This window comes from Botrytis deweyae, assembly GCF_014898535.1.
Source record: "Botrytis deweyae strain B1 chromosome Unknown BDEW_042, whole genome shotgun sequence".
Taxonomy (NCBI): Eukaryota; Fungi; Ascomycota; class Leotiomycetes; order Helotiales; family Sclerotiniaceae; genus Botrytis; species Botrytis deweyae.
In genome coordinates, this window is record NW_024066249.1 from 236099 (window position 1) to 264020 (window position 27922).

The 27922-nt window shown below is 42.3% G+C and overlaps 9 protein-coding genes across 9 annotated transcripts; 7 read left to right on the plus strand and 2 right to left on the minus strand.

Moving 5' to 3' along the window:
• Window positions 1–1360: 1360 nt before the first annotated feature.
• Window positions 1361–2110, plus strand: EAE98_010959 (uncharacterized protein; the record flags this gene model as incomplete). The annotated part of the gene is made up of 2 exons (XM_038958581.1): window positions 1361–1657; window positions 1712–2110. The coding sequence occupies 2 exons, from the start codon at window positions 1361–1363 to the stop codon at window positions 2108–2110; spliced, it is 696 nt and encodes a 231-aa protein (XP_038805095.1).
• A 601-nt stretch (window positions 2111–2711) lies between these two features.
• Window positions 2712–4760, plus strand: EAE98_010960 (uncharacterized protein; the record flags this gene model as incomplete). Its single annotated transcript, XM_038958582.1, has 4 exons — window positions 2712–2849; window positions 2997–3191; window positions 3330–3734; window positions 3813–4760. 4 exons carry the CDS (start codon window positions 2712–2714, stop codon window positions 4758–4760), a joined length of 1686 nt encoding a protein of 561 aa, XP_038805096.1.
• A 1771-nt stretch (window positions 4761–6531) lies between these two features.
• Window positions 6532–8622, plus strand: EAE98_010961 (uncharacterized protein; the record flags this gene model as incomplete). The annotated part of the gene is made up of 3 exons (XM_038958583.1): window positions 6532–6832; window positions 6883–8548; window positions 8607–8622. 3 exons carry the CDS (start codon window positions 6532–6534, stop codon window positions 8620–8622), a joined length of 1983 nt encoding a protein of 660 aa, XP_038805097.1.
• Window positions 8623–9106: 484 nt separating this feature from the next.
• EAE98_010962 (uncharacterized protein) lies at window positions 9107–11679 on the plus strand. Its single transcript, XM_038958584.1, has 5 exons — window positions 9107–9407; window positions 9590–9746; window positions 9898–10306; window positions 10374–11017; window positions 11076–11679. The coding sequence occupies exons 3-5, from the start codon at window positions 9910–9912 to the stop codon at window positions 11241–11243; spliced, it is 1209 nt and encodes a 402-aa protein (XP_038805098.1). The 5' UTR covers window positions 9107–9407; window positions 9590–9746; window positions 9898–9909; the 3' UTR covers window positions 11244–11679.
• A 367-nt stretch (window positions 11680–12046) lies between these two features.
• On the plus strand, window positions 12047–13878 carry EAE98_010963 (uncharacterized protein; the record flags this gene model as incomplete). The annotated part of the gene is made up of 2 exons (XM_038958585.1): window positions 12047–12570; window positions 12624–13878. Exons 1-2 carry the CDS (start codon window positions 12104–12106, stop codon window positions 13876–13878), a joined length of 1722 nt encoding a protein of 573 aa, XP_038805099.1. The 5' UTR covers window positions 12047–12103.
• A 2626-nt stretch (window positions 13879–16504) lies between these two features.
• Window positions 16505–19609, plus strand: EAE98_010964 (uncharacterized protein; the record flags this gene model as incomplete). The annotated part of the gene is made up of 9 exons (XM_038958586.1): window positions 16505–16529; window positions 16594–16625; window positions 16678–16781; window positions 16829–17016; window positions 17068–17277; window positions 17328–17653; window positions 17706–18433; window positions 18487–18841; window positions 18893–19609. The coding sequence occupies 9 exons, from the start codon at window positions 16505–16507 to the stop codon at window positions 19607–19609; spliced, it is 2685 nt and encodes an 894-aa protein (XP_038805100.1).
• Window positions 19610–20351: 742 nt separating this feature from the next.
• EAE98_010965 (uncharacterized protein) lies at window positions 20352–21118 on the plus strand (the record flags this gene model as incomplete). Its single annotated transcript, XM_038958587.1, has 2 exons — window positions 20352–20526; window positions 20673–21118. The coding sequence occupies 2 exons, from the start codon at window positions 20352–20354 to the stop codon at window positions 21116–21118; spliced, it is 621 nt and encodes a 206-aa protein (XP_038805101.1).
• A 215-nt stretch (window positions 21119–21333) lies between these two features.
• On the minus strand, window positions 21334–25216 carry EAE98_010966 (uncharacterized protein; the record flags this gene model as incomplete). Its single annotated transcript, XM_038958588.1, has 4 exons — window positions 21334–22059; window positions 22113–24520; window positions 24570–24729; window positions 24791–25216. The coding sequence occupies 4 exons, from the start codon at window positions 25214–25216 to the stop codon at window positions 21334–21336; spliced, it is 3720 nt and encodes a 1239-aa protein (XP_038805102.1).
• Window positions 25217–26249: 1033 nt separating this feature from the next.
• Window positions 26250–27150, minus strand: EAE98_010967 (uncharacterized protein; the record flags this gene model as incomplete). Its single annotated transcript, XM_038958589.1, has 2 exons — window positions 26250–26882; window positions 26971–27150. The coding sequence occupies 2 exons, from the start codon at window positions 27148–27150 to the stop codon at window positions 26250–26252; spliced, it is 813 nt and encodes a 270-aa protein (XP_038805103.1).
• Between the last annotated feature and the right edge of the window lie 772 nt (window positions 27151–27922).

Here is a 27922-nt window from a genome sequence, read left to right on the forward strand (position 1 = left end):
CCTATACTTAGGCCGGAGTTGCCTTGGGGGCGGGAATGGCCTTGCATTGGAACAAGGATTTCCTGCCTGGTATGGATGCATAAAATATGGGGTTTCAATTTTCAATTTTAAGCAAAATCATAAAACAGGACAGTTAATAAAATAATGCTTTGTTCTACATGAATTTTTATTCTTACTCGTGCTTTCAGGCTGTAGCATTACTACCTCGCACCTCTAGATTGAACTTTGATAACTTCTTTGACATAGCTTGTAACAGTAAATAGGTAAGGGCATGGAGACTGATCGAGAAAGCAGTGCTGATAGAAGTGCACTCTTTCCGGGAGAAGACCTCCAATCGAGAAATTCATGTATGGGCCTTGCGCTATATTTCAAGTTGTCAACAATATGTTTCGGGTTTGGCTCAGATATCCATTTGCGTCTATCAGATACCTTGATATTGCTATCGTGTATGAGGGGATCTGCTAAAGTTCTTCCTTGTTCACGCCACAAGATACTCCTCGATAGCGAGAATATACATTCAACCTGTGGACGGAAAGCTCTCTTTCGAACAATATATTCCCTTTGTGGCCTTCAGAAATACCGAAACCCAAATAATCAGGCCAGAAACTTCAATTATCTATTCTTCCGATTTTACGAAAATACCTATGTACTCTACTTCACTTGTGCCAGCTGATGATGTATTTCCGCATTAGGGATTATTTCATATCAGGTTTTCTTCTGTGCTCTACTTATATGAACAGTGTTTTGGTTTCTAGTCATCGAAACTTGCTAATCTGTCCCCCCTCTCTCCCCCGGAGTGTGGGAAGTGATAACTGAGTCTGGGTGTCTCATATACATGTATATCTGGTACCTCTTGACTGATCAATGCATTTATCTTTGCGATTGCAGAACTCTAGGATTCGAGAAGATTCACTGGAGAAGAGCTGTATTAAGATTGAAGGATTCCACTTATCCATGCGATGATATTCGAAGAAATGCAGATTTCACACATGTAAATAGATGGCTGAATAGATCAAAGTAAACTTTGACGCTGAACGATGAAAGCGTACAGACATATGACTGTGACTAGACAGGTACACGTAGACTGGCTCACCCCGATATTGATATAAAATTTATTGATTGCCATTGAAATTCACTACTCCGTAGCCACAGCCATGTTCCTGAATGACCATTCCTCTCGCATTAAAATGAAAACCATCTGGGGATTCACATGCGCCTGGACACTTTGGATAAGTTCTTTACAAAAATTTGACATCACAAGTAGGGACACAGCATTGATCAGCAAGTCCTAAAATTCTGTTCCATTTTCTCTACGTCTTACCTGTATGACATTGCTCGACCATTCCACCCTTGCTAAACAATGACAATTCTCTATTCAAATTCACAGCTTGTGTTCACGGCGTCAACCTTCATTCTTTTGCTTCTCTCTATTCTTGCAGTTACCCTCCATACTTCGGTCTTGATCTCTAATTCCTGGGGCTCATTAGCTGTAACTGAAACCATCCATTTCGACTACAAAGATTTCAGCATCTATGTTCTTCCAGAGCACCTCGACGCATCCAGTTCCAAGTTGGCGCTAGTATCTAGCATTATCTCTCTCGTTACATCTACAGATTGTCTGGCTTTTACCACGGGATACTGGACCAAGAATAAACGAGTAAGATCCGCAATGATCTATATTTTTTGCAGAACGAGTACTGATCATCCATAGACTTACCAATTCTCTCCTGTTTCAATCCTTAGATTGGCTCTGCTGTTCAATACGCTATTATCCTTCATCGTAGTAACATATCTCCACACCTCATACATCCGATCCGCAACATACAATCCGGAACGCAGTCATCGTGGACACTATCATGAAGGAAGATTCGATTTCGAAGCTTGGACGTGTCAGGTTGTGAGGTATTCGGATGTGTATTCGGATGGGATGTGTAGGGATGCGAGAGCGGGGCGGGTGGTGCAGATTCTGATTTTTGTGGTTGCGGTTGTGGTGATGTGGGTTGGACGGTGGGAATTGAGAGAGGAGAGGAGGGGAGCGGAGGACTGGAGGGGAGAGCGGCTTTGGTTGAATGAGAGCGTGGGAGAGAAGAGTGGTGCGGTGGTGGATTGAGTTGTGGTGGATTGAGATGTTGGTTCTGGGTTACTGCAGGTTATATGATCAAGGTAGAGAAAGGGAAAGAAACATAGGATAAAGTTGTAGATCTATTGACGGATATTTCATTTGCCCAATGATTCAGGAATTTCCACTTCCGACACCTTTTGGCTAGCATCTCTATGTATCCAAATAATTTTTGAATTTCTAGAAATATTCGCTTCAAACCTTTTCAGAATTCTCAGTTATCTACCAATGGATAATTTTTCACAGCTCCAAGTACTTACTTTTCACATCTGCTTTCAAAGCCGTCAATCTAATCTGCAATTTACATGCGGCTACCTTGCATTACTGCTTTAGTTCTCAAACTGGTTTCTGAATACGTACGCAGTTGTTGGTTTATGTTATCTGTGGATATCGTCATGTTGGGCTGATGTTGGTATTTTGGCGTACTTATATCCTCGATTATCTCCCAGATAGAAAGTCAAGAATGAAAGTTTTCTCGTCCACTTCTTCTTTTGTCTGGGCTTGTCAGTAATAAGATAAATTATTATCTGTCTATCTCTCCACCATTCTACAAATTAAATCTTGCAACCTACCATTTCTATACCTTCAAACCATGGCACCAACCAGCTCCGAGGAGAATCTCCCGAGTCCTAAAGCAGGATATTGGAGATATGATAAACGTCGACTTCTTATTGACATGCTAGATGAAAGGGCGCGTGTATGCCCTGATGCGTTGTTTGGGGAATATCCCGTAAGTCATACTTGTAATTTCTGATTCCCTGGCGCCTTGACAGATGTCCATTTTTTACGGACGTCTCGTGCTCATAAACTCTCTTTTCTTGCAGCTTTGGTTTCTTGCCCTCTTGTACCAAATAGACATTCACTCACCTACTCGTAGATATCCTTGATCAATTACTCACAAGGCTATCGCAAAATTACTTATGCTCAGTTAGCAAATGCGGTAAACGGAGCTGCTAAATTTCTTACCGAGAAGTTGGGTCCTGGAAAAGATTTTCAGACATTGTGTTATATGGGATGGAATGATTTTCGATATGTGGTTTTTATTTTGGGGGCTGTGAAGGCGGAATATAAAGTAGGTTTCATCTATTTTTATGGGCGTTGAAAAGGCTGTAGTTGCTCATAGTGAGGAATCACACGGAAAAAGAAGAAGACAAAAACAATGAGGGTAGCTGGAGTTGTCAAAATCTGAAGGCTGACTGATGAAATATAGCTTCTCCTCACATCACCCCTTCTCACCGCCTCAGCAACCACTCATCTCTTCACTACCATGTCTTGCAAAGTGCTCTTAACCACCTCTCCCCAACCTCCAACTGTGGCCCCCGTTGTGAAGCTTCACGATTATTTACGTGTTCTCACAATCCCTTCTATCGAGGAGCTGCTCGATACCGCTTATGAATATTTTCCCTATGGAAAAATATTTGAAGAGGCTAAAGGGGAACCATTAGTTGCGCTTCATACATCTGGGACTACTGGACTCCCAAAACCAGTAATCTATACTCATGATTATGCGGCTGCTTATGTACGAGCGTTGCAATTAGAGCCTCCAGAGGGATTTGAGTCTTTGGATAGAAAGAGTGAAGGCGGGAGGGTGTTTTCGCTTACTGCCCCTTTTCATGTGCGTTTCTTCCTTCCTTGCAACCTACAATCATACGTTATGACCATCATCTTATTGACTTACCTCATAATATTCTAGACTTCAGCTATCTGCATTATGATTGCAGCAATAGCAAATCAGACAACCTACATTTTTCCGCCCGCGGCCACAATTCCCACCGCGGCTCTTGCAGTGGAAGGACTCAAACACACGAACGATGTCGTGGGTATTCTTGGTGGACCCCCACTAGTAGCCGATTGTGCTAAAGACTCAGAGCTGCTCGATTTCTTCGCAAGTCACGTCGGATTAATGTGTTATGGGGGTGGAGATGTCGCACAAGCATTGGGAGATATCGTTTCTACCAAGCTAGATCTATATACATCTCACGGATCCACGGAATCCGTAAGCTACCCCCTGATTCGAGAAATCGGAGACCGGGAACCGAAAGATTGGAGATATTTTCACGCGCATCCAGCTGCTGGATTACAGTTTCGACTTCATCCTGAAGGAGAAAATCTGCATGAGGCGTATATCGTGAGGAATCCAAAACCTGAGGATGAACAACCAGTTTTTAAACTCTTTCCTACGCTTCAGGAATTTAGAACAAAGGATCTATATTCTCCTCATCCCAGTAAACCAGATCTCTGGATCTATAAAATGAGATCAGATGATATGATTCCTCTTTCCAATGGCCAAATCGCAAATCCATCAATCATGGAACATGCGGTCCTTGACTGTACGGGTATCAAAGAAGCTGTTGTACTCCCTGTCCAGAAGATCGGCTTAGAGAACTATATCACGTGTATTGCTCTCCTTATCGAACCTGCTTCTAAAGTGTTATCTACTGAACAGAAGGATGATTTGATAAAAGAACTTTGGCCGGTTGTTGAAAAGACAAATTCGTACTACAGAACGAATGCCTTTGTTGAAAAGAAGCGCATTTTATTTGTGGATCCACGAAAGCCGTTGGCTAGGACGGCGAAGGGGACTATTAGTAGGAAGAGGGTTTTGGAGGATTACAAGGAGGAGGTTGATAAACTTACGTAGGTTATGGGGGTTTCTGTCGGGCTTGAATCTCTGCTCTCTCTCCATGGCGGATGTTGTTCAGCAATAGCTTGAACTCCTAAACTCAAAGAGTTTATCTTAACCTTTCACTTCGGGGCAAGAATTATTATTGAAGATCTTCCAGAACGTACTGAATGTGAGAACCCATAAGTATACGTGAGCAATATTGAGATTGAGGAAAGTAGATTCTATCAACAGGACATATAGTATTATTTCTGAAAGTGGTTTGGAAATGTATGAGATGAAACCTATGGTAGATTTATAACTAGCGCTTATATAAATGCAATTTAATGCGTTGGGTAAGAGAAGAATGACTGGCGAGTAAAACAAAGGTGATGGCCACGGGAGTACAACCAGCCAGCTGGTGTCAACGACTGTGAATCTTTAACAGCGTTGTGGAATGAGAGATGAAGAGGTCAAGAAAGAGAGACAACACGATATCTAATACTGGAAGCTATCAGAAGTGCAATAAGTGATTAGACCGATTCGTTCTGGCTGACTTCCGCGTAAGGTAAATAAATATCACAAGTCTGGGTCGGACGACTATACTTTAACACCCTTGCATGCAATTCCATGCAATTCCATGCATTCTACCTAGTTTGTTTGACTTCACACCTCTGATATGTGGCCTGTCCCGGAGATGGTTCAAAATCTAGACGTGCAACATAACTACGAATTTGTCACCGGAAACTTCTCCAGCCAAGGTCTGCGTACTGCCCGGAGATTGTTCATAATCTAGATATGCAACAAATCCAGATATAGTCCTAAGCTCACACTTCCTCAGCACTCGTCTGTGAAATGCGCGGAAATCTTCCTGAATTCAGACGTGCAACAATATTAAAGAGAGGTTTATGATTGATCAGCTCGTGCTCAAAATCTTGCCACGTCTCACCCTAAATGATCAAAAGTACGTAGTGTCATGGAATTTCCGGACCTCTCCTTTCTCCTCTGAAACTTCAGACAGCTCGGAGAAGGGCCAAAATTTAGACGTGCAACAAGACTATCTTGAACACATACGAATACAGGTGATTGTCATGCTCGTGAATTTCCCCTGTTGAGATTTCCGAAGAAATGTGTCTTGGCCGAATCTAGTCTAGGTCTTACCGAGCGGACCTATAAGAATGCTACATTTAGCAGAATCCTGATCCACCAATTCCGCATATGCTGTGAGGCGTGAAGCGAGAAGAGGCGAGGGGAAAGAGACTAAAAGTGTGTAAAGTAGTGAGAATAGGTGCGATGTATACGACACGAACGGTACAAACGCCTGCAGTGGATGAATCTTCCAGCCTATTAAGTAACCTAGGTCGGTAGTTGAGACATGGAGATACAGATATGTACACGACAGTATTAGTGAATATCTTGTGCCGCTTCCATGAAGTAACTTGAGATGGTATAGATGGTACATTGAGTACGGTAGGTATAGTCTAGGTTATGGCTCCCTTTGTGATGTGTTGATGAGATGAGACTGGCATTGATTTTGTAATCTATGAGTAAACTAGCGCCAAAGTTCATGTGATTACCTAGATAACCTTACCTTACCAACAGCCTTGTAAGAAGCTCGGACCCACTAAATTGAACTTGTCGCGTCTCCATCTGAACAACCTCAATTCTAGATCAACAAAGTGAACTTTGAGCTGCATTCAATTTTTTGTCAAGTCCAGCTGCTAAGTCACTACGATTATTTATCACACCAATAACCCAACGGGAATTACTACCACATATAATCCGAACTAATCAACAATAATTCGCAAAAATGCCACCATTCAAGGATGAGCACATTCTCATCATTGCGCCTGGCTCACAAACAACTCTTGCTCAACTAGGTCTTCCTGAATCCTTTACACCACCACAACGAAGATTTCCCACTCGTATGTTTCTCGCTCCTGATGGAAAAACCTACGAACCATACAAAATTCGACCAAAAAGGAAAGATCCCTCAGCTACAACAAATGGCGATACCGAGATGGGTGGAATCAAAGAAGATAAGGTAGATGAGGAAGAAGAATTAGAGGAAGTCCCTGAGGATGATGAAGGCGCTATTTGGCCATTGAAAGGTTTGTTTATCTGTTTGCTTGCAGGCCTTACACATACTGATACAATGTAGAGGGTCGAATCGAGAATCTTCCAGCCTTTTGCGCTTTTTTACATCACGTTCACAATCAATTATCGCCAACTCTTCACACACCTGTAATGTTAATCGCGCAACCTGCCTGGACAGCCAAGAATCATGAAGACCTCACTCAATTCATATTTGAAAAGTTCAGAACTCCGGCGCTTTGTATTATGGACAGCGCATTGGCAACTTCATATGCATTTGGAATCGCAAACTCAACAGTCATTGATGTAGGGTTTGAAAAGGTTGACATTACTGCCGTTACGGACTTCCAAATATCTGGCAGAGGAAACATACCACAGTCGGGTGGAGAGGCAATGACATTACGCTTGCAAGAGTTACTCAAGTCGAAGGACTTTACAAGGGATATGGCAGAACAGTTGAAGAAGAGTGCAATATGCGAAATATTACCTCTGGGGACTCCTCTACCGGGCGGTGAGGAGAACGTAGAAGTCATAAGCAACCCTGCCGCTGCAGCTTCCACTGGCGCCCCATCATCTGGACCGAATGTTAAGGTTGCAGAAGCACCTCGTGGACCAGGACTAAATACCGAGGTGGGAGAAGAAGATACCATCAATGGTGTCGATGTTACAGAAGATGATGGTGTTTTAGACGTTGCCAGTATTGTGGCAAGTGGGAAAACTCAAGAATATCTCGCAAAGATCGAAAAGGAGAAAGCTGGAAAAGCTTCTAAGAAGGCTCAGAAGGACAAAGAAGCAGCGGAGGCGGCAGCAGCTAAGCCAGTGAGATTACCAAATTCGAAGAGACCTCGCGCCACGTTCCACTACGAATCATCACTTCCTGAGCCGGATGCAAAACGCCAAAAGACACCCGAGCCAGTGACCGCAGCGAATCATGAGGGTGTACCATCTCCAAACGGCACATCCACCGATGCTCCCGTTGAGCCTACGTCAGGTACCGACGCCGCTGTTGCGGTAGATGAAACTGTAGCCCGTGAGCAAGCAAAGACAGCACGCAGACAGAAGGCTTGGGAAGATGAGCATCCGGACCGCATGAGAAGAGATATTGACATCGGCTTAGAGAGATTCCAAGCAGCCAGTGAGAGTTACATGGACGCTATTGCCGATACTGTTTACAGAACCATCCTCTCCGTCGACGACATTTCCAAACGTCAAGATGCTTGGGATTCTTTGATTATCTGTGGATCAGGATCAAAGGTCAGAGGCTTCAAAGATGCGCTCATTGCAATCCTCAATAGTCGATACCTTATCTCGCCAAGCTCTGCAACCATGTTTATGAGTGAACTCCCTTCTAATCTACCAACGCCATCCGGCACAGGTTCCATGACACCAAATGCTTCCTTCTCCTCGACACCACACCCAGTACCCTCAGCCAACGCAGTGAATCCCTTACTCCTCGCAGCGACTACCGCGTCCAATCCTGCGCTCAACCCCAACATATCTTCGTTCAACAGCGGTGCAAATGCTCAGCATTCATCACACTCTCAGTCACCCACTAGCATTAAACTCGCCACTCCCCCAGGATACTTCCCAGAGTGGAAGACTTATGAAGAGGCCGTGTTCTTAGGATCTCAGGTAGCTGCCAAGGTCATTTTTGTTGTAGATCAGGGTCTATCCAAGGGGTTCTTGTCACGAGTGGATTTCAACGAAGAAGGACCAACTGCTATTCATCAAGTGTAAGTTTCTGCTTTCCATGAATTATGATATAAGTGCCTTGTACTGATATAGAAATAGTGGTCTTGTGTATTAAAAGAACTGCGAAATCGGAGTATGTGGTAATGCATCTGGGAGAAGAGAAGAGAATGATGATAAATTTACAAACCAAAAGTATACCCATATTTTCATCAAAGCTCATATATTCATGTTTGTAGTAATGAAATGAATATTCCTTTGTTTCTGTTCACCTTTGATGTACTAGATAACTTGAGCTGAGGTATCTGTGAAGGAGTAAACTCATAAGTATATCAACTAAACGCTGATTTAAGGCTCCCCAAAAAGAATATTCCAACTCCCTCTCTCTCACATGTAGTTATACCTCCCCGCTCTTTCGCCTCCAGTGTCCGCTCCTGCCATTTTACGACGTCCGACGAGGCTCTACCTCTCTCGTACCGAACCTATTAGTGAAACCTCCGAATTGGTCGATTTTATATTGATAGATTTGGTCAACAATTTTAGTCTTTGGAGAAGAGTGAATCTCAGAGGAGGGTTGATGAAGTGAGAATAGGGATGAGCGGAGTGTGGTGAGAGACGCTCAACGTTGTCTTTATCAACTACCACTTTTGGAACAGAATTGGTTATCTTTTTATTCAACTTTAACAGAGATTGAATATAAAAAAGGCAATTGGAGCCCTTCCCGCCTCTTCTTTCCTCTTCCCTCCTCTTCTTTCCTCTTCCCTCCTTCCTCGTTTTGGATTGATGACTAAAACGACCAATTCAAGTTATATAAAGGAATAGACATCCGTATATTTCTCAGCCTTTTGGACAAGTGAGCTTTATGGGAAGAGACAGATCAATCTACCCAGGTGAATTGACTAGGTACGCTCCTTCCTTCTCTTGTACTGCCTACCTACTACCTACCTACTACCTACCTACTACCTACCTAGTAGTACGTATTACTTATTAGGTACTGTTCGAAGGATAGATGCAACCGACTCCCAATCACGCTTTCTTCCGTCTAGCTTAGCAGATTCACTACAGCGCGCTAAATTTTTAGGCAGGTTAGACTTTACTCATTTCGCGTCACCCTTCTTCTAAATTTATTTAATTTTACCATAGAGCCCTTTTCTTTTATAAAACTTACCTGAAAACTCATCATCTAACAACATCTACCTCTTTTAAAACTACCTTCTCGAAACCTAGGTGTCTGGAAAACTTGTAAGTATTATTGTCTTCCTCCAAATCCTTTGCCCTATTCAGGTCTTTAAAATCATCTTTGTGCCAAAACTCTAGTTATTGCTTTGCAGGATTTTATTTTCCAAATTTACCTGCTAGGGTCATGTGAATTTTTGCTAATGCTACTTACAAGAACTAGTTCAACATGAAGCCATCATCTCGCCCTGTAAGAAAGGCTGCAAACAGAGTTACAAAGCCGAAATCAAAAACATCAACCAAAAAGAAGAATACCACCATTGCCAAGAAGATCACTCCTGAGCCAGAGGCGGCCAAGTCTATTGTAACGAATCCGGTTGATCGAATTTATAAGACTGTGATTTTGGAAAGTAACGATATCGAAGATGGGTTGTGGATGATGCGCAGACTTGGCAATGGCAAATATGAAGCTGTGAATCTCAATGATGCTGCATTCGAAGACATCTGCTCAGAAGAAAATGAGGCAAGAATGGCTTCCTCTCCGGAAAGCGTCGAGGTTTTCAAAGCGAGCCAGAAGTCGATAAAAGATGTTTCATTAAAGCTGGATAGAGCTATCTTTACCGCGAGTATGTATTTGACTTCGCGTTCGAAGACAATCAATGCACTCGGGCAGAGTTAACGTTTTCACTACAGGTGGAAAGGTCTTCCGATTCAAGAAGCTCCCTATAGAGCTGCGATACAAAATTTACGAGTATGCACTAATTTCAGAAACTGGTTTACGCCCCGGCTATGCCTCCTGCAACAGTTTCAAATTACCAGGTGTTGCCCTTGGCCTTCTTGCCTCCTGTCGCTCTATCAATGCAGAGTGCATGCAGTTCTTGTGGAAGAACACTTTCGACCTCAATGCCTGCAGCATAAAGCGCCTCAGAGAGGTTAAGGATATTTTAATCCAGAATGCCCGTAATTTCAAATACGAATGGTCTGGTAGTGGTTCTGGTCAATCTAAGGATATGCTCATTCTCGGAATGCTTGCCTCTTGCGAACATATCGATACTCTGCATCTTGTATTGTGGGGATCTTGTGTAGATGGTCGCCGCACATGGTACAATCGTAAGCCACAGCATATGTATCAGAACGACCCCACCGTTCCTGCCGTCGTTCAAAAGTTCAGTAGAAGCAATGGTTTCGATAAACTCGTTAGTCTGCATGACCTTAAAAAGGTCATTGTTACGAAGCACTGGACTTTCACCGATGCTAGTGGTTTGACCGACGTAGAGTTCAAAGCTTTCGAGAAATTCTTGAATGATAAGCTTACAACGCCAGTAGCACCACCTCTGGTAAGTCCCTGATCCTGTCAGTGTATTCTCCTGGGCATCTTTCTAACCACATCTAAAGGTCGTTGCTCACTTACCTTCCGCTTCAACAAGAAAGTCTACCAGAATCCTAAAGAATGCCAGGCCACTCAAATATGTCCCGGATCCATTTAGCGAAGACGAGGAGGGGTTTTGGGATGAGGAAGTGGATGAAGATGGTGATGACGATGGCCATGACGAAGAGGAATGAGATCCACAAAATCTGAATCATTTCCGGATATTGCGATTCTCAGCTGCGTCTGTTCATGCTTGAGGACTTGGGGCTATGTTGTCTGATACCGGGTTATGAGACTTTGATGCGCGGATATTGCGAGGGGTTTACACTTTATGTTATCTAATACGGGGCTTATGAAGATTATTTCTCGAAGAAGCCTACTATTGGCGAGAAATAATGGTACAGTGACGTTGTGAGAACGTTACAACTTACCCAAGAAGTGAGAGTGGATTTCAATCGAGGATATCAACTTTCATATTCAGTGGTAGCGGCAAGCAATAGCTTGCTGAATAGCAATAGCTCGCTGAATAGCAACAGCGAAAGCAGTCTACTTAATGTTAATGGTCGGCTTATAAGTCTCAAAGCACTTAAGAGTTGGCAACCAATTGACGTTTTGAGTACCTCATATGAAGCATTTTACATAACTATAGTGCCGTATAATATTCTTCAACATACAAATCTCAAATTTGACAGTCGAACGTAGCATCAAACCATTCCTCAGGCCGTTGAGATTCCGACAGAATGCTATGCCTGATAGATAATTGGGAGTTATTTTGGTTGGTGATCTAGGTATTATATCGTCCATCACATGCATGCCTGCTTTGAATTGTACCTTTTTTGTACCTTTTTGACTTGGCCTTTCGAGGGGATCAGGGGTTTAGCCTTTGGTGTGGGGTACAAAATTTAGCGTTGATGGTCCAAGCATAATCAGATCCGTTCCGCGTAGCTTCAAGATTTCTAGATTCACAAACTCAGCAATTCATTTCTACCTATTTAGACATATTTCATTTTTATTTGTCTTGCCATACCACAGGTCTTGATCGTAAAATAAAAAAATGTCAGTCGACGGACAATCGCCACGAAGAGGCTCTATATCTTCAGCAAATACACCAATCCTTCCACCAGTATCAGCATTTGCGCAAAAGCGCGCCTTAGAAGATGATCATCAACCTGCAGTATCATCACCTCTTAATCCAGAATTCAAAGTTCAAAAGACTGGAGATGAGACACCTGGTGGCATTCGCGAACGAGCATCAAGGGCTAAAAAGGAATCGTTGAAGAAGAGAGAATCGAAGGCAGGATCGCTTGCGCCAGAAGGAAGTGCAAGAGCTACTCCAGATCCAAGATCAAGCTCTTCAAATAGGAAGAAAGCCATAATTAATTGCGTTACCCCTCTACGATACAAGATACCTCCACCGAAATTACCAGATTTCGAAGCTCCTCGTGGACCGACTCTCGTTCCTTCGCATACCAAAACCGCCCCAGATGGTACTGAAATTCAATTCCATGAGACCACTGATCAGTAAGTTTTACGGCACATATTGTATAGAGATATAAGCTTATATATATGTGTAGCGTATATAACAAGAAGAACTTTCGATATACCCGTGGCATAGCAGACCCAGCTTTTCCTTCCATTCTTTACTATCGACAAACCGAAACGGAACCTTTTGGTGCTCGATTAAGTTTTGAAGATTCAGCTCCCCATATGATGATGGATGAATCGGCGAGACATATTACAACAGATAAGGGCTTCAGAATGGCGAAGGCTAATGTGGGGATAAGGGAAGGTCGTTGGTATTGGGAATGTAAAATCACAAGTGGTGTGCCAAGGCCTAAAGTAGGAGAGCCAGCGCAAGAGTCGCATGGACATGTTCGTATGGGTTTCGCAAGAAGAGAAGCAGCTCAAGATGCGCCAGTTGGATTCGATGCTTATAGTTATGGTATCCGGGATGTAGCTGGACAAAAAGTATGGATGTCTCGACCCAAGGACTTTTTCCCTGCAGGAGAATCTATTTATGAAGGAGATGTTATTGGGCTAGAGATCAATCTACCTTCGGAAAAATTACATCGGAAAGTCGTCGAAGGGAATTATAACCCGGCAGTCGACCTCACTGATGAAGATGATGGTGGAATGGAACGAGCAGATATGATACGAGATCGAGTACCTATTCGATTCAAAACTCACCTCTACTTTGAACAAATCGAATATTCCACATGCAAAGAGCTAGAAGAACTCATGAACCCATCACCAGTCATATCATCGACTGGGGGTGTCGCAGCTGCAAGTCAAGATCCTGGGCCAACTCATCCTGTACCAGCTCTCCGCACTCTTCCACACTCATCTATTAAAGTATACAAAAATGGAAAGCTGATCGGAACACCATTTACGGATCTCTTATCCTTCCTCCCACACGCCTCGAAACCACAACCTCAAGTTGGGGCCAGAGAAGGTCTTGATGATGGGATGCTCGGTTATTTCCCCGCCGTGTCAGTCTTCCGCGGCGGTGCAGCAGAAGTTAATTTCGGTCCTCAATGGTGGTATCCTCCACCAGGTTCGAGCGCAGAAGATGATGTGGATATGGTGAATGATGAACCCTCTCTACCCAAGATTAGAGCAGCGAGCGATCGATACGATGAGCAAATAGTAGAAGACATTCTTTATGATATTGTTGACGAAGTTGATTTCTGGATTAGAGATGGAGGGGATAGTGGGAAGGGTAAAAAGAGGGATTTACAGTTCGCCGTCGGAGGGGCGGCAAATGGCGGGGGATTGGGAGGTGGAGATGCGGGTGGGGAGATTAAGGAATTGGTGCAGGATGAGGAGTAGGTGGATGGGGAACTTTGTGCAGTGAGCAGCTCTGGAGATATCGTGCATGGTGGAATGGGGAATTTCTTATTTACGGATATAGGTTTGAAAACAGGCACGGACACGGACACGGGCATAAATGGCGTTTGCTTGGTGCTATGTAACTGAAATAGTAGTGTTAATTTGCTGGGCATATATTTCTTAGATGGTGGTTGGTAAGTGTGCAAATGGAGCTGATGCGTTTTATCAGGAAATGGGAGAGGGCATGTCGATGACCCCGGGTAGTATAGGGATATTACCAAGATATGAGTTGCTAAAGAAGCAGGGGAGTCGAACTTATTGATTATTGTTACTCTCGTTATTCATAGTGACAAAAGCGTTTTTGATGCTTCCCCGGGCATGGGTGATGGACAAGTTTAATAAAGTTTAATATAATTACTCGGTCCGTAGATATCTGCTTACGGAGTGGACTCCTGAATCGATAGAAATAGGAATACGATAAACAAGTCTGTTGTGGAATTGTTACTTGTGCTCCCAGAAAGTATGCAAACCCCGGGGCTAGATGATAAACTGTAAGATGACTAGCCAATGTTTCTCAGAAACAAAGCTGCATAGGTCTTTTCTGACAGCACGCACGAGTATCTACCTAGGTATGTTTTGATATCAGGGGTGTTTGTGACACGAGTGAATACCACTAGTGGAATCGAAACGCGTACTGTACTGTGCACTCTCCTCGCCGGCTTGGTAGGGTAGGCTCACCGTGGACGGAAACATTAAGCACACCAGATTCGCTAAAATCGAAAATCTTGTAAAACCAAACTGTTATTTTGAAATTGAATAACAAATCAAAAACATATTAATAACTGATGGATCAGAGGTGGATCATAATTTATAAAAATTTCTAATGTTTCTGTATAATTCACACATAAAACGCTGAAAATCTGAAGTAATAAGGAGTTTGGAGATGTGATATATTTCTAGTGTACTAGTTTTTCCGTCCACGATGAGAGCTCGTGATTATTTCCTCTTAATTTATTATTAAAGATAAATGCCGGGCTATCCACGGCTGCAGTACGTATACCCAATCTAACGAGCAAAGGAAATCCAATAAAATCAATTCCAATTATGAACGATTATCAGTCCTCGGTGCCGAAACCGTTGCTCCGTACTTGGAGGTCTGGGAGCTCGGGGAGATAAGGCTCGCGGCAAGTAAGGTTACCTGATGCGAGTACGAGGGACTGAACACCTGGTTCCGGGAAGTCGAGATCCACAAGGCTGCGCACGATCCTTGAAACTTGGACTTTGGAGTCTTGGACTGGACTGGATTGGGAACTTGAGAGGACTTATTATTAATGCATGCCGGTACTTGAAGAGAGATATGGATGTTCTCCGCTCCCGATTCCCGTTTCAGGATTCCATTGATGGGTGTGAAAAGGGGATCGGGGTGTAAAGTTTCCAGCCGTTGGGTTTCTTCAGTGTAGCGGTACGTTTCCCCGATGTGATGTTCATCTCCAAGGCTTATGGTGTGTAGAGAAAGTCCTTGGGCACCTACATAGTCAATGATCTGAGCCTCGATCTTTATTTTTATTCTCAAGTCGTTCTACTCTGTCGCCATCGGTGGTAATCTAGTGGTTCTTTGACTAAGTTTGATGAAGTTTATTTCTATTTTATATTGGATCTACAAGCTAATAGGTACACGTACAACGAAATATCCACACAGATATCGATGGATGTAATAAGCTCTATGAGATTCGATATACATACATATTATATCATCCCATTTGGCAGAGAGATACTTGAATTGAGATGTCCAAGTAATTCCTAAATTCCTCGAAGACTAGAGCTATCCATCTAACCATCTACCTATATAACTACTCGAGCAGAGCAACTTGAATAAATCCCTACACTCATTCCTATGTTGTGTTAAAGAAAAGAGAACCGAGCCCTTCGATAAAGTACCTACCCCTGTATCAATCTACAGTCCTAGTAATTCCATCCTACCAGCCTATTTTTGCGTAGTGGTTCGCTTATGACAACTGGAACGTGTTAGCTTTTTAGTTCAGTTCCCCATTTGGAATTTGATAGGGAAAACTTTATTTGATCCTCAAACCAAGATGAAAAGACTTGTTAGTGAAATTCGATTTTGTACAGAGTATAATATCCAACGATAAGGCCCTTCAATTCTACATACCCCCTTGTACCAATCTATTTTGCTTTCCCTAAATGTTAGCTCGCCAGCCAGTAAGGCTACTGCCGCTTCGTCTTTAAACTTCGAGAGGGTGTCAAATTGAGCCTCTACTCAGCCTCAAGTGGAGGTGTCTAGAAAGACGTTGAATATTAGAAGAAGCTCGGATAAGGTAAAGAAGTCTATCCGAGTGCTTTTGATGACATCCATGACCTCTCTACTGCCATCGATATCTTCCTTTACTTAGCTCGAGTGGAAATTACAATAAAGGGTCTACATCTACCCACAAATTTACCCATATATTCTTTATTTTTCGGCATTCTTTCCTTATTAGCTCGGTCTTTTCGCAACTTTTCGAATCAACCGATTCGAAAGGGGTCAACATCATTCTAACACAAGACTAAACCTGAGATTTGAAAGATTCCTAGAGTTGATCTGCCGCTCTTGGAGCTTTCATTTGACATGGATTGTAGAACACCCAGACACCGTTCGTCTTCATTAATAATCTATTCATTACGTACTTCGAGCGGAGTCAGCTGATTGGAACATAGGAACTGCATGTGATGCATGCAAACGAATGAAGGTATGCATGATCAAAGTCGCCTTGTTTTCCACAACTTACTGATGATCATCAGATCAGATGCGAATGGGATCAGGAAGGAAAATGCAATCGCTGCCATGGACGAGAGATGGAGTGCACAGTCACGACCAAGGAGCGGAAAAAGAGAGAGAGAAAGAAGTATGAGGTAATCCCAATCGTAATCAACACATCTAACTGAATTTTAGGGGTAATCATATCTCTCTCTTAGAGGATAGGCTGAAACGTATGGAGCATGCTATGACAACTTCAGGGCTCAGTATCGATGCCTCTGGCTTTGAAAGACAGACATCAGAGGAGATAACCGATCAAGCCGGGATGTTTGAAAAGTTCTCTGCACTCACCATAAGTAATACGGGAAGTGAAAATTTTAGGGGCAAGTCTAGATCACATCTCCCGATGAATTGCTCTTATTAAACATCATCAGGTGCTGCTTCTGGTTTTTCCATGCTTTCACCAGAAGGCCTTCAACTCATCACCAGAATGACTGGGAATAACGATTTTGCAAATTTCATGGCTTCTACAAACTATACAACAATGAATCAATACTCCGTCTCCTCATCAATATGGCATACGATGCCTGATGATGAACACAAATCGCTCCCACCCAAGGAGGTTGCAGATAAAATTTTGGAATGTAAGTTTATCACTCATTTCTTATCAACACAAAGTAACTCGTGTTCTCAGTTATTTTTGATAGAATGATGATCTCATGGCCCCTATTTGAGCGAAAGACTTTCATGGAACGGTACTCACGCCAATATCCGGTCAAATGTTCAGAAGATCCTGCTTGGTATGCATGCCTCAATGTCTGCTTTGCTCTTGCTGCGATCATGCGCAAAGAAGAATTGCCTGGAAATTCACCTCCAACACCTCAAAATGCAAAGTCTCCTGGTCATGGAGAACTGGAAAACCTGAGTTGGTGGAGATGGCTTCGGAACGCAGCTAGTACTTTTGTTGATTTGCAATTTGGACCACCTTCTCTCACGGCTGTACAGGCAATGGCTGGACTAGTAATTCTCTCTCTATCATGATTCATTATGGATCATATTAACCTCATATTAGGCATTCATTCTAGACACACTGTCAGACCCATATCCATCTTCTGTTGTATCTGCAGCAGCGATACGACTTGCGCAAACCATTGGCCTCCATCGTAACATGTCCAATTCCGGTCTTGATGAGGCTGAAATAGAGCAAAGACGTAACGTTTTCTGGATTGCTGTCATGATTGAACGTGGCATAGTGATTCGTCAAGGTCGCCCATCAGTAATTCATGATGAAGATATTGGGGTTGACTTACCACCTGCAAGTCAATATCCGAAGAACGCCGACGGAAGATTTGTTACATTCCGGCATAATGCTACTTTATCGTTACTTCAAGGTCGAATATACAATAGACTATACTCTGCAAAATCGTTTACAAAATCCAAAACGGAGAGACTGAAAATGGTTGGAATGCTGGATGATGAACTTCAGCAATGGTGTGAGACGATTCCAATTGAAGTTCGACCGGGTAACCCTATAAGATGCGACGAACATCATATAGTCTCAGTTGTTTGTATGCAATGGGGTTATTACCAGTGTCTTAGTACCATTCACCGAGCATCATTATATAGTGGCCCAGGCTCCTTGGATGATGATGGCGATAAATCCAAAGATGACTTCGACTCTAAATTGAATCCACGAGTATATGCTAGCGCTGCGATATGTGTCAATGCAGCAAGGAGGACGATCAATCTATTGGAGGATTGTACAAAACTCTCAAATCCTATTGAAGGAAATGTTTTACGGTATGTGTAAAAATATTGCTGGATTCTATCTCACACTAACATATAACTCTTAGCATGTCTATTTACAATGCACTTGCAGCATGTGTTACTCTTTTTGCAAATATTCTTCAACATCCTCTTGATCCACAAGTACAGTCTGATCTTCAATTAATGAATGATGTAGTGTCATTTCTGTCCAGCTTTGAAGATCAAGGTGCAGCGGAGAGTCACCCATCAATACCGATTTTTCAAGAAATCAACCGTGTCGCTATGGAACATGTTAACAAGGCACAACGTAGAGCTCCGAAAAACACTAAGAGATCACGAGCTAAATGCAGTAACACTGAGGAACCGAATACAGAAAGTGATGACTCGGATGATGAGGATTACAGAACAGAGGAGTTAGAAAGTCGCAAGGCAGTCTCTGAGGTATGAATGGCGCTCTGATTTTAATGGTTCTGGAGCTAATATTGTTTCTAGATTCAAGATCCACGATCTCCGACATCACCTGTTAATTCGGCAAATATTCAAGCTTCTCCTTTTTCTTCAGCACAACCCCCACCGTCCAATATTCCAACACGCATACACTCATTCGAATCCAACTCAACGAATTATATACCAGAGCGTATTCCTACATCTATACAACAAAATTACATTATACAGCAAGCGGCACAAATTCCCCAACAGTCTCCTCCATTTTATGAATCAAGTCCTCGTGTACAGCTCATTACCGATCTTTCCGATCTCGACCAGCAACAACAACACATCAATTCTCTAGATTACCATAATTCACCTATAGATCCTCGACTCCAATCCCAATCTTACCCTTCACAAGCTTACACACATACATCCCATCCCGCCACTGGATACTACTTTTCATCTTCAGATCAACATCAACATCAGCATCAACAAAATATCAGTTCACATCACTCGGAAACATATACAAATACATTGAGCAATCCACACGCCAGTCCGCAAGATCTGGTATGTCAAGAGGAAGAAACTTTGCTTCCGCAAGATGGGAGTTGGTTTTTTCCGATGATTAGTCCGTGGCCTTATGGGGATGGATCGAATGTTAATTTGAACGGGGTTGGTGCAGCGATGGGGGGCGTGGGTGAAAATGAAGGAGGGGCGTGGAGACATGGTGAGAATGATGGGGAGGGAGATGGATTGGGGGGTTGGAGTGTTCATGGATGATGATGTGTGAGGTTGGGACATGGATGCATAGTGGTATCGTAAAGTTTAAATGTCAGTCGAAGAGTTTGATCAAGTCGATAGGTTGTATATACGGGCATGAGGGGGAGTAGAGGGTGAAGGTGGATAGTTTGGGGTTGCATAGTTATCATACCATTTCATTACTACGAAGTTTGAATACGAATTTATCCTTCTTGAGCATAGCAAACGATCATCACGTCAAGTGCTGGGAAATTAATACTAATTGTCTGAGGTGGATGGGAATATTCGAAGAGAAGAATAATCAAAGATTGATAAAATATATGGAAATAAAGCATTGTAAGACCTATTATCTGTGTTTTCAATCAATCGACCTAATATTTCACACAAGCAAAGAATGAGATGATTTAGTAATAAGTAAATAGAACGATACCTATTGAACACGCAGCTTCATCTTCATCTATAAAATCCAGCCGATTATTCATAATACTTACCAAAAAGTACGAAACAATCCAGTCAATAATGCTGTACACAAGTGATCATAGCTATCCTATTCCATTTTGTTATACATCTAAAAGGGACCATTCAAGGGGATTTTGAAGAGTGAAGGTTAAAAGAAATAATAAATGTCTGAAAGAAAAAAAACTATATCTATTTAATAATAATTATCTCTTAAGAATATTTCTATTCTAATAATTCACACTAACTCATATAAGCCCATCGATTATTCACGATAGTAATACTAACGTCGCTGATGACAGTCAACATGATATCTTGGGAAGGCTTTCCAATGGAGATTCGTCTCGCGGTTTTGAAAGAGTTGATGCAGGATGCTTGTAGCTTGGCTAACTTCGCCACAGTGTCACGAGAGTGGCAGAAGATCATGGAGCCTCACAACTTCTCCCGGATTAAGCTAATGTCGGCACGCCTCGTCGATCCTGGTCAGATGTTCTATTGCAATAGGAGTCTCGTGCGCTACATTTGGCTTTGCTTGGAACTCCAAGAATATGATTGTACCGATTGTGACCCTCAAGATCCTGAGTTGTGGAGCCTAAGCAACGTAGACAACACCTTATAATCACCACAGCAATTCTAAATATCTTCACAACACTTCGCGTATGGGAACCAGGCAATAGCTTGCTACTAGATATTAGCGTCTACTCCCCCAGTGACTCGAAGCATTGGTTCAAATATCTGACCTTTGAGCCTGATGATGCTTTCGATATGTTTGACCGGAATCAACACACAGTGGCTTCAATGACGGTCAGACCTACTGACCACCGCCACGGATGGATTTCTGGTAGTCGAAATTCCATTCTATCCTCTGACGCCCTCGAAAAACCCTGTAGTGAAATCATGGGCGAGTGCCCATTTGATGATGAAGAACAAGAGGGTCAGTGGTGGCAGCAACTGCCATTAGTCCCGGCAGTAACAGGTGTGCTTCTTCGTCAACAGAGCCGCCGACGATGGAAGCCGCCCGCATTGGCACGTGATGCAATTGGTACACATGTTGGGAATATTATGAGATGCTGATTACTTGGACATATATCAAATCTATGCTTTATTACCTAGGTAGCTACACTATCCGTTTATTTTGAATCTATATTTTTCCGTGCTAGTATTTCTGCCTGCCATTAATTACCGTGAGCACTTCGTGGGCAATTAAATTGCACGCAAACGACTCTGCTTCCTGTTTGTCTTCTGCTAAAGATCGCAACATTATTGTATCTATGTCGCCTGAGCTGCTTTCACATAGCTTCGATTGCTCTCAAAAGACAATCCAGACCTCTATCACTGATTCCACTCTCTTCGTCTTCAGTCTCTGGGCCCTTCCCCTTCCCCTTCGCCCTAGCCTCCCTCAAACACCAAGCCACATCACTCAAAACACCCAATGGCAAATAAGTCCCCTTCTCCCCCCTAGCCCTCTCCAAACTCTCTCCAAGCCTACTAGTGAATTCCCATTCTCTCGCCGCCACTTCTGCTCTATCAACCACTTTCCGCGGGATCCCACACATGCTCGCACAGTGCATACCGAAACTACCTTCGGCAACACCATTTTCTAATTTATACAAAAACAGAACGCTTCTTGATTCATTGTCGACTTCAATTGCCATACGTTTATTGATGACTTCTGGATGAGAATCAAATTCAAGGGCTAGAGAGTGGTAATGTGTGGCGAAGAACCCGATACATCCGATATGAGATGCGACGTGGTGCAGAACTGCTTGGGCGACTGACACTCCATCGTAGCTACTAGTGCCGCGTCCGAGTTCATCGAGAATAACAAGGGAGCGGGGTGTAGCTTCAGAAAGGATTTTCTTGGTTTCTGAAAGTTCGACAAAGAAAGTGGATTGGGCGGCGAAGATATTGTCATTAGCGCCTAGACGGGACATGATACGGTCGACGGGTGTAAGAGTTGCAGATTTAGCAGGTACATAACAACCTAGTTGGGCCATTATTACTGCGACGCATGTCTATAATTTGATTGTTAGCACGCTTATTTTATGCAAACAAACAAGAGGCATACCATTCGAAGTATTGTGGATTTTCCGGCCGCATTAGCACCAGTGAGAAGATTGATATTAGGCGATTTACCACCAAGCTGAACGTCATTGGGAATGAAGTCCGTAACGTTTGGTAGAACGCAAGGGTGTCTAAGCTCTTCAAACTCAACTACACTTCGTTTGGAATCGACAAATTTGGGTCTACAAGACGTAGTACCTAAAGCTGAAGATGCAGCAGCAAGACTGACAAGACAATCAAGTTGAGCCACAACTTTCACAGCTTGAAGCCATGTTTTGTAATCTTCATCGAAACGTGCGTAGAATCTGCTTGCCACTTCCTTGACAATTTGACCATGTGTTTCTTGAGTCTCTTGGAGGTCTCGGATTATATTGGTAAGCTCTGGGAAGTAGTAACGCTTGAAACCAGATGCAGCAGACGTCACCTTCCAATCTTTTGGTACCTTGATAGAAACTGGTACTTGCAATTGATGGATTTCTTTGCCAATGCTCCTCAACTCCACCTTCTTCGAATCGAACTTCTTTTGGTATTTCTTCAACAATGACGCCAGCTCTTGATTGATCTCTTCAATACGATCTTGACTCGCATCGAAATCTTCTTCGACTCCCCTTTCTGGAACGAGAATTTTGTGTTCTTTTGCCTTTTTTCGGTCAAATGCATTCTTCCACCATTGCAGTGGCTCAGCAAGATCAGGTATTGACGCAACCAAACGATTGAAAATGCCATCGCCGCTACTATATTTGCCTAAGATGTCCTTTTGAATGTACTCTATTTGTTCAAACCCCTCCAATACTTTTACGAAATCTTCAGGTCTGCATGATCCAGCATGTATACGAGAAATCAAACGTTCTAGATCAGGCATCGAAGATGTTGAAGACTTAAATGAACGACTTAATTCATCATCTTTATTAAGCAAATCCACAGCATCAAGACGTTCGTTGATCCTCTTGATATCGGAAAGGGGGTGCGACACCCATTGTCGAAACAAACGCTTTCCAAAAGGTGTAGTGCAACGATCGAGGAGTGTGTAGAGAGTACCATCAGAGTTCCCATCGAATGTGTTAGAGAAGATCTCGAGATTGATAAGAGTCTGACCATCAAGTACAAGAGTTGTACCCTTTTGGATAGGATTGTACCAGGCGAAGTTGCCTTGTGTAAGCAGAGGTTTCTCAAGCTGAAGGACTTTCAAGTATTGGAAAAGAGCTCCAAAGGCGGATATTAACAAATCCTTGTCTCTAGCCTTTTCAAGCTCCTCGGGCCAAGTTTCTTTCCCACCATCAGCTGAAGTGAAGTAACCGCCGTAATCTAGCTCTCGGCGGGATTTGTCGGCGCTCAAAAATTCCTTCTCTGATTTCAAGTAATTCCAAATGGTTGTTGGGCCAGTATTGTTTTTCAATATACGGAGCACCTTGGTCGAAACACAAGATTTTTCAAGTAATAACTCCTGAGGGCGGGTTTGGGCGACAAAGGTCTCAAATTTGGTCAGATCTACATCATCGGTAAACTCGGTAAGGAAGAATTGACCTGTTGATGTATCGACAAATGATATACCAAATGCTGGCAAGTCATCATTTGTGGTGGACTCTTTGATAGCCACACAATATGTTGCCGAATCACCTTGTAACATACTACCCTCAACCAAGGTACCAGCAGTAAGAATATAAGATAGCTCTCGATGAATGATCTTATCTGCTTTCTTGCCTTTGCTAGCGGGACCTGTACTATCTTCTCGTTCGCGCATCTCTTTTGCCAAAGCCGACTCCTTCTGATCACCAACAGCGACTTTGTAGCCTTTGGCAAGAAATTGGTTTGCCCAATGCTGTAACGACATTTCTGGTACACCGACCATTGACATATTAACACGGTCTGTGAGTTTCAAATCGAATATTTGATGTCCAATAGTAGCATCTCTTTCGTATAATTCGTAAAACTTACCCTTCTTGAAGAAAAGTATGGTGTCCCAGCACTTTTGCTTTACTTTCCAGTATTGCGCCTCGAAGGGTGTGAAGTTATTGAACGCCATTGGCGGAATAAATAGAGTACGAGGATCATAATCAGGATGACCAGGAGGATTGCGGTCAATATCACGTTCATTCGCTAGCCACTCATATCTTTGATTTGGGTCGGTTTTGGATGCCTTCTCTTTGAATTTCTTTCCGCTGGAATTTGGGGTTCTCGAAATACTCGACGACTTGGCCTGCCGGGGTTGAATATTATCTGGATCGTACTTCCATTGTTGAGCTGTCGAGATTTCTGGTATTTGCACATCTTCATCTTCATCGACAGAGGAATGGGGCGGCAAGTTGTTGGATCGCTTTCGAGATGATGCCTTGGATGTTGGACGCTTTCTCTTTTTGGAAGATTTGCTTGGATCATCAGAATCGTCGTCGACAACAAAATCGTCCATTTCATCTATTATTCGTAAGTTACTGCTGACAAGACCTAAATATGACAGACTGACCATCATCTTCATCGGCGCCATCTGAGTCACCAACAAAGGTATCCTCATCATCATCGCTTTGAATCATCGGCTTCTTTCCATTCCTTCGTTGTGTAGTTCTCGGAGAGACATCTAAATCATCGTCCTCTGATTCGGCGTAGCTGACTACCTTCTTAGCAGCCTAGTAAACAAGGGTATTATTAGCTTGAGAGAACTTGCATCTGCGGAAAGGAAGCGCATGCCTTTCTTGAAGGGCTGCTTGTTAAAGCCAAACCATTAATATTCACAATCTGCTCCGCAGCACTTTTAGCAGCCGCCGGGGGCAACGAGCAACCGTCTACCTCAGTTGGAATACCACCGTTTTCATTCTCTTGTGAGCTATCTGGCTCAATGTTATCACTACTTGGAACTGGAGTTATGCTCTTCTGGGCGGGTTTCTTGAACTGGGGTCTCTTCACGGTGCTGCTGGGTTTCGGTGTCGACTTTGCACTATTGGCAGAGCCATTGGGTTGTAAAATACCGCTGGGTGAGCCTGTGGTAGTGGCGGGTTTCTTCGAAAAGAATCCTAGGATTGATGCTTGGCTCTTGTTTGATCCTATGCTTGAGTTTTGTTTCTTCAAAGTCGGAGGGCGAACCGGGGTTGTCTCATTGTCTGTATTCTTCACCATATTTGATAAAATGCGCCAGACTAAGATCTATGATAAGTCGACCAAAAAGGATATGAGTTGAGAAGGATTTGGTGTTATGAATTATGTATTTCAAAAAGTAATTTTTGGGCCCACCAATTCTTAAATAGAGATGGAACGATCAAAATGTGAATTCTGATATCAAACAATTGAAGAATGAATTCAATAAAAGTATTGAAAATTGGGAAGTGTCCCTGGTGGCCGCTCAAAGTGAAAGTGATAGGTAGAAGACGCGCAACGCGGATTAGCGCGACAAACCGCGAAATTAAGCACGTACTAACTCTTAATTAATATTTCGAAGTTTACTTGTAGCGGAAGAAACTCATCCCCTAAGGTGTCATTTATGGGTGCCTGATATAGCCTATGCGTTCAGTAAGAATATCAATAATTTCAAGAATAATATTATAAATAAAGATTCTTATATTATATATAAAGGTTAAATTTTATAAAAAAAAAGTAATAATAAATAAATTAAGTATATTTCTAAAACTTTTTCATTGAAAAAGAATTAATAAAAGATTTTATAAATATCATTTTAATCATTTTAATCATTTTAATCATTTAATCATTTTAATCATTTTAATCATTTTAATCATTTATCATTTAATCATTTTAATCATTTATCATTTTAATCATTTTAATCATTTTAATCATTTTAATCATTTTAATCATTTTAATCATTTTAATCATTTTAATCATTTAATCATTTTAATCATTTTAATCATTTTAATCATTTTAATCATTTTAATCATTTTAATCATTTTAATCATTTTAATCATTTTAATCATTTTAATCATTTTAATCATTTTAATCATTTTAATTATCTCAATCATCTTAATTATTTTAATCATTTTTCTCATATGAAGATGCTGAAACGTTCGCAAGCCGAGGTTGTCTCATTGTCTGTATTCATAAGCGCAGTCAATTTCTGCAGCAACTTCGAGCCATTAGGCTCGATAATGGTCTGTGATAGGAAGTTGCCTTTTAAGAACAGCTATCAACTTTACATTACTTCTCAAACTGTGTGCATCATCTGAATCTGGCGCAGTGAGGCAGGGCGAACGACAGGCTTTGACAATTCCAAATGGCGTATGGCGTCACCATGAGACTTGATACTATCACTAATATCCAGTAACTCCTTGATGATAACATTTCCTTGGCCGCAATGCTTCAATGATACAGAGTCCCAAGCCTGAATTACAAGGGGTCGCAAGGTCAACTCCCATGTTCCTCTGCACGTTACCACTGCAGGTTGCCCTCGCTTATTACGCTGGTATCTAAAGAGCATCGCTAACCCCTTCTCTCCGTTCCATATTTCCATTGTTTCAAGATTTGGCATGTTCGTAGCCGCCGCCGCTGCTGCCTGAAGCATATCATCCAACTCCGCCGAGCGCTCCCTTGGCACGAGCAGTCGTGAAGTCAGCGCAGGCCAAGTCAAGTTAGGCCAATTACTTCCAGGAAAGTTCTCGAGCTTTGAAAAAATGGCTAGCTTCTCCCATGAACGACATTGAGAGGTGTTCAAGTGTGAGACTGGCGTTAGCAAGCGCCCTACCCTTGTAGCTAGCTGGGTAAGTTTGGTCGAAATTCTCGAAGATGACGAGTCTCTGTAATTGAGAGCAAGAAAGCGATTCCAAAAGATGTTGTAAAGCTACAGAGAAAAAGAGCATTAGCAGGTCAAGAGTTTGACCTGAATATAGAAGTGGCGTAGAACAATGAATTAACACAGTAGCACTCACATTGGTTCGTCCACATCTGATGGATATTGAGCCATTCCCTCCAAGGCTCGTAATGAATTTCCTGGAGTCCAGGCAGAAGGGCAAACATACGTATACTAATTCCAATATCAGGGTTAAAGATTCCTTTTTGTCGGACAGGGAGCGAGGCAATGAGTAATTGTGGGAATGCGAGTAGCACATGAATTTTTAGAGAAGTAGAGAAACATATTCACTACTCTATCATAATAACGCAATCTCGATCTTCATTTTGATTATAGAGAATGAAATGAACGAAGTCTTTCTTTCCATAGCATTTTATATGGTCTGTCTCTCTTATGTTAAACAATACATGTAATGTAATGCGATGACCATGAATAGGGAGGGCTTTCTATCATTTTTTTCCTCTCCAGATGTAAGATCTTACAGTTCCTGTGATTACCAAGGTAATTACACTGGGATAGACTGTCACTAGGTAGGTATCTAGATGAAATCGTTAGATCATCAGTTCCGATGTCAGAAGTCTTTGATATTCAATGAATACTAGGTAATCAACACCATTCCATAACCCAGTAGTTGTAAATCTATCGGTTAACGTTCCCGTTTTCGTTCTCGGTTAGGAATCTCCTCCCCCTCCCTTCCGAGGTCCTCAGAGTCCTATCCTAATATTCACTCACTACCTTCTCAAGTAGAGACGAAAAGAAAACTCTCAGTCAGAGCTTTATTATCATATTACTCCAGAGAACGCAAGGAATGTATTTACTGAAAAGAATAAACAGAAAATGATCAATCGATCACCTTTAAAAACAACAACAACCACCGATCCGCTACCATTAACCTAATACAAAATGCGCGATATTCGTCCATTCTACGCTGATTTCTCTACAATAAACAATGTATATGATAGTGATATTTACATTCGGCCTATAGAAGAAAAGTGCATGATAAATAAATTCATTTTCATCGTACTAAACTA